An 18,457-nucleotide genomic window follows, 5' to 3' on the forward strand; every position below is an offset into this window, starting at 1 on the left:
TGTGGGGACTCAGATTCCTCATGGGAACAAAATCCATGTCCCCACAGAGTAATTCACTGAATTTTAAAGCCACTTGATTTAACAGGGTGAGGTTAGGGTGACGAAAGTAGCGGTTATGGTAAATGTTAGGTCAGGCATTTAGGAAAGGAATGTAAGCCATTGTAATGTCCCTGTGTGTGGGTGTGTGTGATCTAGCTATCCGATATGAAAACCAAAACTGAAAATAAAAAACAAATCGTAAACTGTAAGAAATGCCTGAGTCTTTCCCTTACATCAGTGAATGATTAAATAACCTGATATTTTCATCTTACTCCCCAAAGTGACCAGCATTTACAGGAAACTGCTTATTATCACTTTCATACTGAGATGATAGCGCCACAAAAGAAAAAGAAAATGAATCTCTTTAATTTGATTTAAAAAAAGGGAGTGACGGGTTGATTCATGCTTTATTTTGTCGATGGCTTAAATGGAAAAAACACATCATTAGTCTGAAAGATACAGTTTTACTTTGTAAAATAACAAACATCGAAAATGCGAGTATAGTTGCGATCTTATTAATTTGAGGCTTGCTATAAATTTAACAAAAACTCTAACACTGTGGATTTTAGTTTAGAGATAGGACTAAATGACCTAGCTGAAGCTTTTAGTGTGAAATGCTTCCGTTTTCCGGTATCCGCGTGCCAGTCCGTGTTCACCAACCGACAGCCCGGTGCTAACAGACTTGAGTCTGACAGGAGTGACGTGAGAAGCGGTTTTACACCCACAGCCTCCAGCATTAGACTGTATCTTGCTACCCAGAGCTAGATCTTTGTGTCTGGTTGTAGCTGGCCGCTTTACGTTAGCCTACGTCAGCTGAGAAGACGGTCCTCCCTGAATGCCTGACTCGTCCAGCTAGCGAGCAGGAGGGTGGAGACGAACTTCAAGACCTCGCCCAGCAGTTGCTCCACTCCAGCAGGCAGCTAACTACTCTCTAACCGAAACCAGGTCGTTATACACGGGGAGAGTGACACAGCGGTGCCACATAAGGCTAACAATCGGTAGTCATGTTCAGGAAAAACTTGAAGAAGGACCCCGAGCTGTTTCAAAACGTGTCCGAGGGGCTGCGGCGGCTCTACCGGACCAAGCTGTTCCCGTTGGAGGACACGTATCGGTTCCACGACTTCCACTCCCCTGCCCTCGAAGATGCCGACTTCGACAACAAGCCCATGGTCCTCCTGGTGGGTCAGTACTCCACCGGGAAGACCACATTCATCCGGCACCTCATGGAGCAGGACTTCCCCGGTATGCGGATTGGCCCCGAGCCGACCACAGACTCGTTCATCGCGGTGATGTACGGTGAACAGGACGGGGTGATACCGGGTAATGCTCTGGTTGTCGACCCAAAGAAGCCCTTCCGCAAACTCAACGCGTTTGGCAACGCGTTCCTCAACAGGTAAAGCCACAGCCAAATCAGACCACATTAAAGAGCTTACACCGAGCAATGCCAAAAATGTGACACACTGTTTTATAGGACCCGGGCAGCCAGAGCCATACACTTACTACTATTACTGTGTGGATGAAATTGATAATCAATACCACGCTTGTATTGAAATGTGATTACTTTAGCTGTGCGTTAAGAAACGTGTTGTAATACACTCCCTCCAAGTTCTGACAAGTACCAGACTCTTCCAAGATGCATGAGAAGATCGTGCTGTTGCACAATTTCTCAGCAGAGCTAAATGTGAAGATTTACTTCTTTCATGGTGCTGGGAGACTGTGGGTGTTTGCAGTCAATATAGACAGTGAGTGGGAAAGCAAAGGAGAGGAAGGTGCTTTCAACACTTTGTTCCATTTGTAAGAACCACTTTCTCTTTTAGTCTGGGCCAAATCATGCAAGCTGACATTGTACCTTGCCCTTCCTGGTCACTTGTCACAGCATGGCCCATTGAACACAGAAATAGTTATAAGTGATGTTGCTAGGCAGCAAGGTGACCTTGTCCTGTCGTCAGATGTCGATGTAAGTTTCGTACCCCCTGGTCACATAAGTGTTACCACATCAGTAGAAGCCAAAGTGCCAGTTCCTTTTTTTTCACTACCTGTGACTGCCTCATAAAATTTTATGTTAAAGGTCACATGTGTAATTGACTATATTTTTGTAAATCGAATCAGTGGGTGTTTTACTAATGTTATATTCAGTGACATTCAGGTCATTGGAGTTGTATCTATGTCCCAGATGATCAACATATTGAGGAGTCTTGCAGTGCACTTCTTGGAAGTTTTATGAATCTAGAGTGATACTTATGCCTGTTATTCAGTCTGATGCAAAAATGTCTCTATGAGGGGAAAAAAGTCAGATGACTCAGAAATATTACTCAAGTTAATACAAGGTATGGTTTTGAAACATTTGGAAATAACAGAAAACAGCAAAAATAAAAGCAGACTAGAAAGTGAAACAAAGAAATAATGGTATGTGTTTTTAAACAAAAAGGCGAGGACACCGATAGAAAGACGGTCAGTGAGTTACTGAGTGTCTGACGTGAGCTCCTCCTGATTCAGAGTACAAGGTGAGACTGCACAAGCAAGATGCTGTGAGTCAGAGCCAGGTGAAAGTGCTTGGTGCGTGTGGATTTAATTTATGATTGTTTGTGATGTCACTTCCTGTAGGGGATGTGGGGATTCTCCCTGTGTTCACAGTGTGACATCAACCTGCAAACAGATGGACAAATAATACATAAACAAAAGACTCACTTGTTGGATGGTCATGATCTCATTCTGTTATTGGTTTCAGGTTATCAAGTTCTTGCAGCTATGAAATGTATTAATACGCTTCGGTTGACACTTCTTGGTTATCTATTTCCTGTTATCCAAAGAAATCCCTTCCCTTTATTATGTGGAATATTTAGTTTATCTTGTATAAGTGCAGATGTTTGCCAAATAAGTCAGTCATACCCAGAAGACTGAAGTCATGCTTTTCAGATACCACTTAGAAACACCGCAGGCAGTTTGGAGTTTATTAAAGACATGAGGGGAAACCAGATAAGACTATTAAACAAAGGCTATTGTTTATTATAGCATCATTTGTTAAACTGTTGGACACAGGCCTGTGGTATATTGTGGTCCATGGTTCTCTTTCACTTCAGTCTGCATCTTTGTCTGAGGCAAAATCAGACTTCAGTGGTCATTCTGTGGCCTAGAGAAAGCACATATGATCAAACATAACAGGTATGTGAGATGGATAGCAGCAGTAGCTTGAACCTTTTAAATGTGTAGTTCTAATACATGTAATGTAATCGGTTGTGATGGCTGCATGTAGCATGGAGCTGATAAAACCTTTGTCAAAAATCTGATCCAGGAAAACATTTGGACCTAGACTTTTTTTTTTTTTTTGACTCAGACGGGGCCAGTTTTCCATTTTCCACTAAGGATGCCCAGAGCCTGTCAATGGGCCTTCATTTGTATGTTGCTTGAATGTGTTTCTACTGTAAAAGTAGGCAAAGAGATATTAAGGGTCAGAGTGTTAATTGACTGATTTGAGGTGGTGAAGTCTATAATGGCAGCTCCACTCTGTAGCCCTTTAACCATAGTCATTCAATCCGCAGATTAGCCTTTAACTACCAGGCTCCAATAGAATTTACCCTCAGTGTAAGCAGTTATTTATGAAGAGCGTAAACAAGAATCAGTCGTGTGATTCTCACACCTACAGCTTTTAGACTGGGCAAACCCAAGCTTGCCTTTTTTCACAGTTTTTTCATTATTTCTTTTTCGCAGCCACAGGTTTTATATTACCTCCCATCACCTGTATAGTTCTTTTTGTTTCCATAAAACATAATACTTTACCTCCACCTCCAGATGAACCTGCATGTTTTTCAGCACTTATTTTCCTTTTGGTTAAAAGACACCTCAGTCAGATGGCCTCGCTCTGTGGGTTATCAGCCAGTAAAACCACAGTCAGCAAAGTTTGAGTTCCGCCCAAGCCCGTGCTAGCCTGCTCTGTCCTGTGCTGCCCATGGCCTGTTATTCCAGGACACTGATTCTGTACTTTATGTACTAGGGACTGACATGCATGGACCTAAATGGCACGTAACAAATGCACACAAGAACACGTGTTGATACAGATAGATGCAATATGCAGATAATTATTCAGCAGCCATCCTGTTTCCTCTTCTCTATGGGAAGTTGGGGTTACGATGTGAGGGAAGGTCATAAATGAGGAAGAGGGGCAGGAGAGGAACGTGCTCTGTCATAAGCTGGAGTCTGGACTTCCAGCACCACAGGACAGCTCTGATTTTTAACCCAGGCCTCCATGTTGGGACCACTGCCTCACAGGGAGGGTAAGTTTTTCTCTTAGCAAACAGCTCAGATAATTCCAGGATCTTGGGTGTCTGTGCCTGGTCAGGTCTTCTGTTTCTGAGAATTCCGGCTTGTGTTCATCTGAGCATTTTTTCCCTACAAGCTATGGGTGGAAAATGTTGGGAGAGATAGTTAAATGGAAAACCTGAGCCAAAATTCCAGCTGGATATCATATGCCATCAGCTCTGAGATGGAGGGGAAAAACCTGCATGTTTGTTTTTTTGTCACTTATGAGACACTTTGCTAGGATTACTATGCAGGTAATGCTTCTCTTATATTTCTTTGACTTGTTCTTTGTCGTCCTTGGGTTGTCCCCCCCCCCCGCTTGTAGTATGAGACCTCTTAGAATCTGTGGTGTGCCTGGCCTTAGTGCGGTTGCATCAGGAATGCAAAAGTACAGTTCTACTGGTCTTGTGACCCAGGGCCTCTGAGCTCATGTGGTGAGTATTGGTTCAGATTGACTCAAAAGGCAGCAGAGCGAGAAGCAATGCTCTGAACTCTGGAGTCCCCTAACAATCCCCTTCTTTGTCCTGTGTGGGTTGCCGTAGGTTTATACAAAAACCCCTCATCCTTTCTCACTGGTCCTTACATCTGTCTGTGTTTATGTGTGTGAATGGGGCTTCATTTCTGTTGGAGAGTGAAACATCCCATGGAAGTTTAAACTCATGTCTCAGCTCAAAAGGTCTATTATGTAGTGATTTTTGATGCTTTGGGAATGACTAAGAACTACAGTTCATAAATTGAAATAATTGTCCCAGTGTTTTTCTAACATTCTTAAAGGCCTCCTACAAACAAATACACCCCCCACTGTTTGGAAAATATGGCATTTTCATCATCTCATTGTTTTTCTCCTACAGACAAGTGTACCAGCTATTATCAAATGAATAATATGACTAGCTATACATAAATTGGCGAAGGGGAGCAATTCTAAATGAAAATAAGATAGAAGCTGCAACCTGACTATATATTTTCCCCTATCACCTGCTGCTGAATGTGTTTTAGTTTTGTATTTTTTCCACCTAGGGTGTTCCACTAATGTTAGTGCCGGAGAACAAAGAGGTTGTTACAGAAAAGCTCCATAATAATGTCTGTTTAATGCCACGCTTATGTGTAAACATACTCACCCAGCTGGTTTTCTGTGTCTCGCCCCAACCCTCCCTGTCTACCCATGTGCGTCATACTCTCAATATTCCCTCTCTTTTTCTTTCTTCTCTCTTTTGCTTTACTTTTCTCCCCTTTATCCCCTGTACTTTCTCTTTCTCGCTCTCTGGACAGGTTCATGTGTGCCCAGTTGCCGAACCCCGTCCTGGAGAGCATCAGCATCATCGATACTCCTGGAATCCTGTCAGGGGAGAAACAGAGGATAAGCAGAGGTCTGCTTCACACACATACAGCTACACTTTGCCCACTCTCTCACTAATACTACTGCCATTTACAGAGGCTCACATGTGCATGCCTTTATTTTATAAAGAAAGCTTTGCATACATGCAAAATAAACCCACAGGAAGTTACAAGTTCAGATATAAAAAGGAACCTTGATTAAGAAGTCTACGTACGACTCTTTGCCTTTGGTCTCTCTCTCTGCTATATGGCATGTGCTGTACGAGGTACAAGGCTGTACAAGGCTGCAGCAGGTCCGTTCAAAGTTCTGTCAAACCCGTATTGGAGTCCTAATGCCCTGAGGTCAAAGCCTACCCAAACAGGTCACGGAAATCCGATAGCCTTCATAGTAGAAGTGAGAGCACTTTGAGGTTCATTTCTCATCTCTGTACCTGTGGTTGTCTGGGTACGGTCCTCTTTCCTTTACTTCCCTTTTTGTGTTTTTCTTTCTGTTTTCACATTAGCCTGCAGCTGATTTTATATTTAAAGGGTAGAATTTAACAACAATAAGTGAACACATTTCCTCTATGTAGCTGTTTTCTGCCATGCCGTGTAGCCTTTTGCCCTGTGCTGTCATTTATCACTTTAAATCTGAGTCATTTCCCTTTGCTCTGTGAAAATTAATCATTTATATATATTTTTTATCAATTTCTTCATGTGCTCCATCAGTGCTGTGACCTGCAGGGCGACCCCAGATTTGCCACATACACAGTTTTTTTTTTTACTTTTGATGATGCTACAGAACCCAGGCTGAAGATAACACAGGTTCTGCTTTTTCTACCTGATTTCAGCCCCTTTTAAGAGGAAGTACACGAGCAACACAGTTTTAATGTACTCCAGGGAAAGGAAGTAGAATAAAATGGCAAACATAGCAGAGTTTCTCAAGATTGCCCCTCCCACCCTCCTTCCACCACTGCTGCCTGTGTTACACAGTGATCTGACAGCCGGTCAAATAGCTCTGCTCTTCATTATTGGCTTTGATTTGCCATGAGACACAGCACGCTCAAGGAAAAGAGAAAAATATTAAGAGGAAATCAAATGAAAAGAAACTTAAACAACATAAGTGCCAGACATTCTTTAGTTACAGTTCTGTATGAAGATTTGTTGTTTTTCATGTTCAGATAGGATCTCTGGCTTCTGGACTATTGAAAGCACAAACCAAACAATTCCAAGGCCTTATGTTTGGAATTTTACGGACATTTTATAGATTAAATTAAGCAGTTAATCGAGAAAATGTGTGTGTGTGTGTGTGTGTGTGTGTGTGTGTGTGTGTGTGTGTGTGTGTGTGTGTGAGGTACAGTATGAATGATTAGGCTGACAGGCTGGCACATGTTGAGGTGACCTCGTCTAAAAAGAGGAAGATCATAGGAAATTTGACGCCTCATACCTCAGACAGTTCTGTTTCTGTACATATATACTTATATGTTCTTATTCTTACTTCTTTCGCCTTCTCAAGCACACACACACACACACACATTGCCCTCTGCCCTGTTTCTCTGTAAACACTGATATAACACTGTACCTACTCAGACATACTGTATTGACTGTGTCATATGTAAACAAGACCGATTGTGCAGCTGAAGTGTGACGGGCATGTGTGTGTGTGTACAATGGGCAGATGATCAGGCTTGTACCAGGATGCAGGAAGCAGACTTTCTGGAATCTTCTAATAAGGGCCGTGCGTGATTTGTCAGATATCCCTTTTCTTGTTTTCGGAATAGCGTGGTGGTTAGTGTTGTGACAAAGATTCATTCCTCAGGTTTAACAAGGAGACATAGCCTTAGGAGAGAGAAGCCTGAAACATCATTCAGAAACTATAAAACTGTGTGTGTCCATTCATAAATACCAAGCTTCTGTATTACATAATGTTTCAGTGATGGATGCATTTTTGATTGGATCAGTAAGTGCAGCTCACTGCTGTTCTTTGTTGAACCAGGAAGTGGTGAAAAGTGATGTTTAGCAGAACTGGCCAGTGTCTTTCCCATGACCCCTGCTGATTGCATGATTACTGATATTTGATGCCATTCTGCATTTTTTTTCCCCTGAAACTAAGCTAAAATTTTTAGCTTAGTCCCTGTGGACATAATGTACCTGTAGCATTTTTTTTAAGGATTAATTTCATAATTTTGGATGTTTGTTTTTTGCCCAGAGTTTGATGAGATGATCATTACCACCAGTATGTGGTGTAAATGGTTGCATAGAAACATATTTATTTAAGAATTTGTTTTCTAATAATGATTTCAGCATCTTTAACAAGCAAAAATAGCTCTGCTGTCTGATCTCCATCTATGAGGGGCACATGATTTTGAAGCCTGTCCAGATTTGTCATGAGTGCCTGAATGTCTCCCAGCATGTCTGTGCATATGGTGGACACATACCAGTTGCTGATGGCTATGTGCTATAAGTGAGTCTCAGCTTGAGCAGCTGTCCCTCTGTCTGATTCCCTGACACGTGTTAAAAACAGACTGGGGGCCGAATGAGCAAATGTCCTCAGCCCACTCCCAAGGGGATTTTGGACTTATTCTCCTTTGTGCCCTTCTACTTTCACTTGTCGTTTGCACAAACTTGACATTAACTTTTTGTAGATGGGGTTTTCTCACATTCATCCTCTGTGTCCATCTCTTATTACATCAGTTATTACTTTCAATTTTACATACTCACTTTCTTTGTCTTTCTCTGCCTCTTTTTTTTTCTGTTTCCATCTCCCTTCTTCTATACTGTCTCATTTTGTCTCGCTTCATCTTTATATTGTATGTCCCTTTTTTGCCTAGAAATGCTTGAGCTTAGAAAACCCCCAGTGACGTTGGAAAGCATGTGCAGTAGATCTGACAGCGATTGTGCTGCAGTCGAGATGAACTTTTAACAACTGCATTCTTGTCTGGTCAGATGACACACAGATTCTGATCAAAACCATAATTCCCTCTTCCTCGCTCTGCAGATCTTTCAAGCAAAGGGAAACTCTTGAAATACTCCAGTTTGATGTAATTTGAGTTAGCCCAAAAGGAAATGAATACCAGTACAGTACTTTCCTTGGTTAGGCAGTGAAAGAAGTGTGTTGGAGCACAATCCAGCTACAGACTGACACTGCAGAGCAATTTATTTGGACAGTTGATTTTATTATCTCAAATGTTCGGTCTCTTGCTTCCTTTTTTAAATCTTTAATTAGTGGCAACTTTAGATTTTTTTTAAAAGGGACATTAATGGACCCTGCCCCTGATATAAGTCATTCATTCCTCAGGCTGCAGACTGACAAAGCACATTGTCCAGATGGACTCAGGTTCAAATATTCTTTCCAATTGTACCACTGTCTCTGCTGGCTCAGTAGAGCTAGTTAATGGGTAACTCGGGGAAAGAGTCCCACCTCTGGAAAGCCCTTAGCTAAGCATTATGACTTGGAATTGGACGTGGAAGTCACAAGTAAACCTGCTCCAACACACATGTATTGACTGATTTCAGCCAATGAGCTGTTTGTCAGGGTCAACTCCTGTATTTCTTACTGGGCTGTTTAGTGGACTATTTGTACTTTACAATTTAATATTCACCTGCTTTGGCTCTTGCTCTTCTGATTTATTTAATGCAGTGGAAATGGACATTATACTAAATGTCTCATGAAAACAGGCAAACATGAACAAGCTCAAACTGATTTTGAATTAAATGGAGAACAGGTGAATTTAGAAATAAAGACAAAACTCTGAAGCACCGAGGTAAATGAAGGCCTTGGAACACAGAAAACAAGTCCTACCCACTTCTGTTATAGATCTCAATAGATATTTATGGCTGCCAGTGTTTAGAATTGCAGTCATTCTGAATTTATCTTGGTCAGTTCTAACTGACTAAGATTAGCAGATTTTTCTGAGAAAATCCGGTGAATCAACCATAAACAGTGTAAATTCAGGCAAGACATGAAGTTGTTGGAGGGTAAACTGTATGTGCATGTTCCTTCGTTAAATAGCGTCTGTTTTCTGTCTCCAGGTTATGACTTTGCTGCAGTTCTGGAGTGGTTTGCCGAACGCGTGGACCGAATCATCCTCCTGTTTGATGCCCACAAGCTGGACATCTCAGACGAGTTCTCCGAGGTGATCCGAGCTCTCAAGAACCACGAGGACAAAATGCGTGTGGTGCTGAACAAAGCGGACCAGATCAGCACTCAGCAGCTGATGAGAGTCTATGGCGCGCTGATGTGGTCTTTGGGCAAAATCATCAACACGCCTGAGGTATAAAGCATTTGTGTTTCACATTTATGCTAACTTCCAGAACTTTCCTTGTTGAGCTGGTAATAAGCAGTTGTCAGATATAGTCGGTGCAGTCTGTTAATGTTTTGAGGGAAAATAGAAGGTCTGGACAGACGTTAGATAACGCTTCCAAGGACAAGCTTAATCGAATAGCAAGAGATTTAAGATTATTCCAGCCAGGGTTCTCAGCTTGTCACTGGAACAAAATGTGTAAGAAAAAACTGTGATTTTGAATGTAGTGAAAATGAAAGGCAGTTTTAATACCATCTATCTCAGATCCTGTGTCCTACCTGATATCATGTGACCCAGCTTGTCTTATTATTCTTCCCTGACTGTTTAGTGAATGTTTGATCTAGGTCTATACTCATAAACTGATCCCAGAGAAACCTTTGGATCGTGTAGAGAATTATTCATTGACTTTGGGAGTGCCTTGATTATATGTGAAACACAGCACACATCTGATTTATCTATGTATTTTTATTGCAACCACTCAGTCTGTTGTCACACATCCTGTTTTTGAGCATACAGATGTATTTTTGTGTCCGCTTACACATTCAGGGTCACGTCATGTGGTTTGTGGAAGAATTTTCCCTGATTTGCGTGTGGGTACTAAAGTGAACCCTGATAGTGACAGTTAACAAATTGCACTTGTGCAAACTTTATTCTAGGTGGTGCGAGTGTACATTGGGTCATTCTGGGCTCAGCCATTGTTGGTCCCAGACAACAGGAAGTTGTTTGAGGCAGAGGAGCAGGACCTGTTCTTGGACATCCAGTCATTGCCACGCAACGCAGCACTACGCAAACTCAATGACCTCATCAAGCGAGCACGGCTCGCCAAGGTCAGTATCAACACGACTGTACACCCAGCCTGAAAGGAAAGATTTACAGGCATTTACTCACCAGTTATTAGGATTCATTCAGTGGAAACATGAAAGTCTGTACGAAATTCCATGTGCCAATCCAATGAATAGTTGTGTTGCAGTGGCGAACAGAACGACATTGCCATCCATTGAGCCGTGTCACATGAGCAGCTAAAAACACCTGATTTAAAAAGTTGCATCAATGTGTGTCACTACAAACCCCATCCTTCAAAAATACCCTGTTTTATGCAATATAGTCAGTGTTTAGTTTCTAAATTAGCCACAGGCAGAAGTGAGTCTGATAATTAGAGCAACCTGGTAAACCACTAATCTTGCACCACTCGTGAGAGAGAGATTATTTATTTCTATCAATCTGTATGAATGTTGAGTCAATTCCTAACATCGCTTACTTCTGCCTCACTATACAAGTATATCTGATCTGTGTGTTTTATGTGTGTGTGTAGGTGCATGCCTACATTATCAGCTCTCTGAAAAAGGAAATGCCAAGTGTATTTGGGAAAGACTCGAAGAAGAAGGAGCTGATAGGCAACCTGGCAGAAATTTACCATAGGATTGAGAAGGAGCATCAGATCTCACCTGGAGACTTCCCCAATGTTGCCAAAATGCAGGTGAGGTTAAAGAAAAGAAATATAGCCACCTACACAGTTGGCTGTGGTTTATTTTCCAGGGTTACAGATTTGATGAGGAAACAACTTTGATTCTGTTTTTTCTGCGTTATATGAATTGTTCACTTCAGAGTAGAATGACCTCCCAACCTTTGCTCTCTTCACATCTTTTACCTTTTTCCTGCCCTTGCCCTCCAGGATGGGCCAGAATGGGGATGAGATTTATTTTTCCTGGTTTGTCAGGAAATCCTGCTTCTTGTATGCTGCTTCCATCGGTAGCCACTGAAGACTGATCTATTTCTATCTATTCCCCCCCCCCCCTTCAGGAGCTGCTGAATGGCCAGGACTTTTCCAAGTTTGCAGTTCTGAAGCCCAAGCTGCTGGAGGCAGTGGAGGACATGCTCGCCAATGACATCGCCCGTCTCATGGCCATGGTGCGCCAGGAAGAGGCTGCCATGCCCACCCAGTCCGTCAAGGGCGGAGCATTTGAAGGAACCATGAGTGGTCCATTTGGTCATGGTTACGGTGAGGGTGCCAGCGAAGGCATCGATGAGCTGGAGTGGGTTGTGGGTCGCGACAAGCCCACGTATGATGAGATCTTCTATACGCTCTCTCCCATCAATGGCAAAGTGTCCGGTGCTGCGGCCAAGAAGGAGATGCTGAAATCCAAGCTGCCCAACACAGTGCTGGGAAAGATCTGGAAGCTAGCAGATGTGGATAAAGACGGCCTCCTCGACGATGAGGAGTTCGCCCTCGCCAACCACCTGATCAAGGTCAAGCTGGAGGGCCATGAGCTGCCATCCGCGCTCCCTGAACACCTGATACCCCCTTCCAAACGCGGGACAGTCTTTCAGGCCTAGAGGTTGTGGGAGCAGCTGGAGACCAACCATGTCAGTGCTTTGCAACTTGTTTAGGACTCTCCAGACAAAAAGTCCAACAGCAAGCATGAACAGCATTGTCCTCTATCAAGCTACGAGTGTCCTGGCTTCCTGACATCGCTTGAAAAGGTGTTGCTGTGATTGATTTTTTTTTTTTTTTTTTTTCTCACCAGAGAGAGACTGGAGGGTTTCAGGGGGAGGTGGGAGGGAGGGACGGAGGGCAGGTCTATCTGTGTGCATTAGGGAATAACATTCAGGCATCTGTTAGAAATAAATGGGGGTGGGGTTGATTTACTAACTGATGAAAGGACATTACTGGATCATGAACTGATGGGTAGATGAAGCTTTCATGATGGGTCCTAACACGGATTTGTGTAAATCCTGTGTAAAAGATGTCTTATGAGCTTACGGTCCATGTTATTATATGTTGATCCAAAGAAATGTTTGTTGTTTTTTCATTTGGAGAGAGAGAGGAAATATATCAGAACAGCTGTTAGAATTGTTTTATCTATATTTTTGTATTTCCTAATGGTTAACTCTTTCCAAATGCTTCTTTTATTATTTTGCAAGATAAATAAAGAGGAATATGCATCATTCAGCGTGTAAGTATGTGTATTTTTATTTTTTTATGCTACTTAACATTTGAGTTCATCAGGTATTGACTTACTGAAAGAAGCCTTACTAGAAGACCGCTTTATTAAAAATGGGGGAAAAATACTAATATAAATCACATTTGTTAAGTTACTCTGACATAAATCGTAATTTTGTGCCTTTTTATTTGAAGTAATTTGTCTGTGAGGGTCATGCCAAAGGCGGTCACTGAGAAATCATCCAATGACTCGCTTTTATTTTGAAATTCCATTATTTTAAAATTTTCAACATAGTCTGCCATCTATAGTCCAGAAAGAGTCAATCCAGATGCCTGAGGAGGACATATAAGGCCATTTACCCATGAAATGAGTCGCTTCTGGCTGCATATTTTTCAGGGCAAATTGAAAGCAACGGTGGAAACGATCACATGTGACATTTTGTGTAGCACTTTAAGGACACATGGACGTAGTTTAGAGAAAATTCAGTCCAAGTTTGAAGAGACAAGCACGAGTCACAAAGACAGGAAGTCTCACATATGTGACATATTTGAGTCTGAATATAAATGAAGCTGACTGCTTATAACTTCACTTTTCATTCACTTCACAAACCTACACTACCAAATTACCTGAACAAGCCTGAACCTACACTGAGGTCTGTTTGCATGATTCATATAGGAAGCAAGCCTGAGACCCAGAAATCGACTGTACCACAGTTGTTTGTAGTAAATTTAACCATAAATTTAATTCAACTGTATGTTTTTCCCATGTGAACCTTGTTACCAAAAGGAACAGCAGCAAGGCCAAGAATTATGTAAACACATTCCCATGCTATATTTTTCCCAGCATGCCAGGTCACGAATATTTCCACACTTCCACATCTATCATCCTCATCCTGGAAACATCAGCTGGTTGCTGTTGCACTGAGCACCCAAAGTTTAGTTTTCACTTTACACTCACAGCCATGCGTCTCTTCCTCATCAGGACACTCAGCCTCCACAGAGACTCATTTGTATTCTGCTCACTGACTCACTAGATTGTCGGAGACATATGATCTCCACCAGTTGTTTCATTGTTTTGTTTTGTTTTGTTTTTTTTAAACACACCAAGCAGGATGCTTCATGTTTGGTAAGGTCCAGAGGTGCTCTCTTGTGTCATGATGCGTTATTACAGGTACTAGATTTGGATAGGCTTATTTTAGGATGAATGCTACGATTGTCCTGTATCATCTGCTGTAGCTTCAGTACCAGAATACTGCTCAGCAGCCAAACACTCTGACTCTGATGTGTTGATAAGAATGGCCCCTACAGGTTCTTTATAGAACCAGTCTGCATTTCCTAAAGGAAATGGGTGGGTGCTGGGAAAAAGTGCCACTGCTATTGCTGCTGAGTCATTGGCCTTTTACCTGTATCATAAACATCTATAAGTGACCACAAATGGTTTAAAGTTAGATTTATCCTGATGCAAAATAACACAGGAAAGCCCACAGTGTCCATCACTGCTGAAATGAAGGGCTTCAGATGCTGCTTTTAATTTAAAAAGGTAAACTGAATTTGATCATCATGTCACTGGGATTCCACTTTCACATGACAATTAGACTTTTTTAGTTGATTTGTCCTGTCATCATGTCATACACATGACCCAGGGGAACCTCTATCCTGACCAATGAGAAATACAGCAATTAAAACACTTAGTCTGCCACCACCTAGTGATCACTAAGTCACTGCGAGTCCCCTACCAATCATTGATGTTTATACTCTGTATATGCAATTAACAGTTTTAGCATCCTATAAACTGCCAGAGACAGGGACTTTGACTTAAGTCACATTTAAGTCCCACACACAGATCCTCCTCCATACATTATAAATGTATGGAAATATTCTGTTTGGCATAATAATAAGTTGTGTCTGAGATTTTTTTTTCCAGAAATCATGCTGATGTCACCTCTGTATTTATATTAATACTGTTTAATTAGATAAATATTTAGCCTTTTTTCTTAAGGAAATAACCACTTAAGACTTTGCAGGTTTTTATTAAATGAGGAATATTTCACAATTTTCTTTTAAAATGCAGGATAATTGAAATTCAGTGAAGAACACGTTTTGATGAACTTCACCCAATTACATATAGATGTTCTGATTTTAAATGGGAAGTATAGAATATATATAGAACGTTTTTTAGGATTTAACAAACTGAAACCTTAAAAACTGTGCTAAAGCTATTGTAAAATACAATAGTATTTAAGAAAAGCAACTGGTAGGGAAGCACTGATTCTTCTTTAGAAAACCTTTGAGGTCTTTGTGGTCAGATCAGATAATTTAAAGCTGGTAGTAGCTTCAGGGATCCACTTGTTCTGGTAATGATAATATATTGGCAGACAGCTGCTAGAATGCCCACAGTGGTGTGAAGTGAGAGGCGGCATGACTGTACGTCCCTTGGGTTAGAGTACACTGTGTGTTTGCATAGCTGCCACCACTGTATATCTCTCCTTTACATTATTTCCTTTTTCCTGCCTTCCTCTGTGAAGACGTCACTCTCTTCCCCTCATCTGTGCTTTCCTGCCACACTTTATGGAGAGCGCTTTTCCACGGTTTTTCTGCTTCTGTTCTTTGTTTTTCTTCTCTATTCCCTTCACTCCCCTGACTCTTTTGCCTGCTCACTCAGAGTTTTTGTTCACATTTGTCCCTTTCATGTCTATAAATAATCCCTCCAGCCTCCTGACACACTGAACTCTGCTGGTAGTTGACCTGATCAGGCTTATACTGCATGGACCTGTGGAGGGAGTGCCATTTCTAACAGGCAGGTGAGGAATGAGATGCTGATATTAGTACTAGGACTTAGGGTTAGGGTTAGGTAAGTAGTGCACTATAACACACCCATGGCCTCAATTACAGTAGGTCCTTATGCACTAAAAAGCAGCTATTGTAAAGTCAGTAATACAGTGTTTCAGACAGTATTCCTACCTTCTTTACTGTGCTGTAAATGTAATTTTAAGTGTATAAAGCTGCCCATCAATCTATACTCAGTAACTCATAATAACAAAATATAAATATGTTTATAGAGGTTGTTGATTTTTTTATTTAAATAAAAAAATCTCTCATTTACAAACCATTCAGAGCCTTCACTGTGACGAAATGTGTTTCTGAGTCCACCTGTGGCAAATTGAACTGATTAGATGTAGTTTGAAAAGGTAACTATAAATATAAGTTCCCACAATTCAAACTGCATGTCAGGACAAAAACCTTGAAGTGCAAGGACATCACTGTAGGTGAGGAGCACAGTGGTCTCAGTAGAAAAGAAGCAGTTTGGAATGAACAGGATTTTTCTGGAGTGAGTCATCCAGCTGAGCTACATAACCAGGCACGAAGGGTCTGGGTCAGGGAGAAGCTGGCGGAAGGACGACCATCTCAGCAGCTCTCCATTATTCAGGCCTTTATGGTAGACTAGTTAGAGAGAAGCCACTTTGAGTAAAGGACATGACAGCCCATTTCAGTGTTAGATTTTTTTTTAAACAAATGCAAACATTTCTTAGAAAAGTTTTCAGGTTGTCACTATCGGTTATAATGGAGAGAAATCATTTAAAACTTAATACACAACAGTCTGAATATGTTTTGAAGCCATTGCAAAGGGACATAACTAACGTGACCAGTGGTTGAATAGTGTAAATTTTATATTATCCCATAACATCCTCTATAAACCCATTTAATAAATATGACAAAATTTATAAATTAAAATACAAGATTTTATTTTGGTATAATGACAGATGGATACAGGATACATCAGGACGACATAAATTCCACATTCATGTTTTCAGTGTCTCAAAAGTCTGGAGCACAATTTCACATTTCTGAGCGAAGGCGACCGTGAGGAGACAATCAGAAAACATGAGGATGGGGAGAGAAGTACTATGGATGAGTCCATAGCACCATAGATGAGTACCAGCAAGACCTGCATAGAGTGAGGGTCATTGACGGTATATAGGGTGAGTCACCGGTGAGGGTGAAGGTGCTGGTTTGTACTGAACTGCCATTGTTTCGTTGCACTGATTCAATTCTGTCTTGACATTTTTGATGCAAGTGACAGATCAGAGGAACAGATCACAGCACAGTTTGTTGCAGCTTCTTGATCGTTTGCTTAAAAAGAAAAATTCAGTGTCGACTTCTACTTTTTCTACTTTTATCTCATAGCAGAATACAATTAATCAGTCAAATCAACCAGTCCAATAAAAGCACTTCTTCAGGGTGAGCCTAGTCCGCCTCAGTCTGAAGGGAGGATGATTTGCTGGCAAAAAGTCCAGAATGGCTCATGAGGTAGTCTGACACTGTTTGGGGCTAAAAAACTGGACACAAACAGTCTCAGCTTGGCTCAATTTGTCCTTATTTTCCAGTCTGGTTGTGTGGTGTCACCACCATTGGTCTGGGTTCAGTTCATTTTATGTGCTTCACTCTCAGCGAGGCCTGTCTGCTGGCTGGGGTGATCCAAACATCTCCTGTGAGGCATAGGTGATGTAGAGGAAGCCGTCAGCGTCCCTGTAGTGGGAATAAATCTCCCCCATGCTGGAGGACATGCAGGACATGCTCTTCTCTGCCACCAGGAGAAACAGAGCCTGGGTGGAGTCCAGAGCAATCTTATTCCTGAAAGAAAGACAAGAAAGAGACATTTGAAGAGGTGGAGGCATGATGAAAAACAACAGAAAGTTTTAGGATAAAGAAGGAGAAAGTTTAGAGGAGGCAGAAAACAAAAGCAAATCTGACAGCATGGGGGAGAAAGTGAAGCAGTGGGAGGGTTGAAATGATAATAAAAAGAACAATTAGAAACAAGCTGCTTGCAAAGTGAGTAGAGTGCACACTGTGTTTTACACACACTGCACACTGAAGCACCATTTACCTGAGCAGGCAGAGGAACTGACCCAAGGTGAGCTCGAAGGGAACCAGGAACTTAGTTTTGTCCAGCAGGGGGAGCGTCTTTTCGCGGATGTAACGTTCAACAATCACCTGAACACAAAAACACATCTGTGATCAGCTTGAGGGTACAGTCACACACACAGAGGTGAGTAAATGCATTCAGTTTGTAAAATAACAGAATTTAACACAACTCACTGGCAACTTGTTGGGGAATTTAGACCGAATACTGCACACTTCGTTTTTTCTTGTTGCTAAAAAGAAATGGAGGACACTATTTCATACACATTTTACACTTTCAGAACCAGCATCCAGGTCAATATGTGAATGCAGACACACGAGGCAGTTACAGTTATCAATGAATCATCTGAAACCTGGACCTACCGAGGCATTTCCTCTGCTTGAATGGCATCATCTCGATTGATTTCTCAAATGGAGGCATGTTTGTTTGTTGCTTGGTTGGAGCAGTTTGCAGAGAGCAGTGGTGATGGAGGTGTTGTGGCTGATGGTGCCGGCTTGACGGTCTCGTCCAGGCTCACAGCAAAGTCCCCCCGAGTGGAAGTGAGAGAACTTAAATGAGGAGCAGTGAAGGCTGGAGTTTATAGGAGACAGAGCAGGGGAGGAGTCGACATTTGACACCAACAAAGACACACTCCTCAGCCTG

General features: G+C 41.8%; 2 protein-coding genes across 3 annotated transcripts; one reads left to right on the top strand and one right to left on the bottom strand.

The window, feature by feature from the left end:
* Positions 1-687: 687 nt before the first annotated feature.
* On the top strand, positions 688-12,901 carry ehd1a (EH-domain containing 1a). Of its 2 annotated transcripts, none has more exons than XM_026330186.2 (6): positions 688-1,432; positions 5,605-5,702; positions 9,682-9,923; positions 10,610-10,780; positions 11,266-11,430; positions 11,754-12,901. In XM_026330186.2, the coding sequence occupies exons 1-6, from the start codon at positions 1,044-1,046 to the stop codon at positions 12,285-12,287; spliced, it is 1,599 nt and encodes a 532-aa protein (XP_026185971.1). In that variant the 5' UTR covers positions 688-1,043; the 3' UTR covers positions 12,288-12,901. The 2 variants fall into 2 exon arrangements, with proteins under 2 accessions (XP_026185971.1, XP_026185972.1); XM_026330187.1 differs by lacking the exon at positions 688-1,432 and adding an exon at positions 3,418-4,310.
* A 3,719-nt stretch (positions 12,902-16,620) lies between these two features.
* map1lc3cl (microtubule-associated protein 1 light chain 3 gamma, like) lies at positions 16,621-18,358 on the bottom strand. The gene is made up of 4 exons (XM_026330190.2): positions 18,178-18,358; positions 17,992-18,047; positions 17,780-17,886; positions 16,621-17,526 (listed from the first exon to the last, which is right to left on the bottom strand). The coding sequence occupies exons 1-4, from the start codon at positions 18,233-18,235 to the stop codon at positions 17,340-17,342; spliced, it is 408 nt and encodes a 135-aa protein (XP_026185975.1). The 5' UTR covers positions 18,236-18,358; the 3' UTR covers positions 16,621-17,339.
* Positions 18,359-18,457: the final 99 nt, after the last annotated feature.

Source organism: Mastacembelus armatus, chromosome 10 (assembly GCF_900324485.2).
Source record: "Mastacembelus armatus chromosome 10, fMasArm1.2, whole genome shotgun sequence".
Lineage (NCBI taxonomy): Eukaryota > Metazoa > Chordata > Actinopteri > Synbranchiformes > Mastacembelidae > Mastacembelus > Mastacembelus armatus.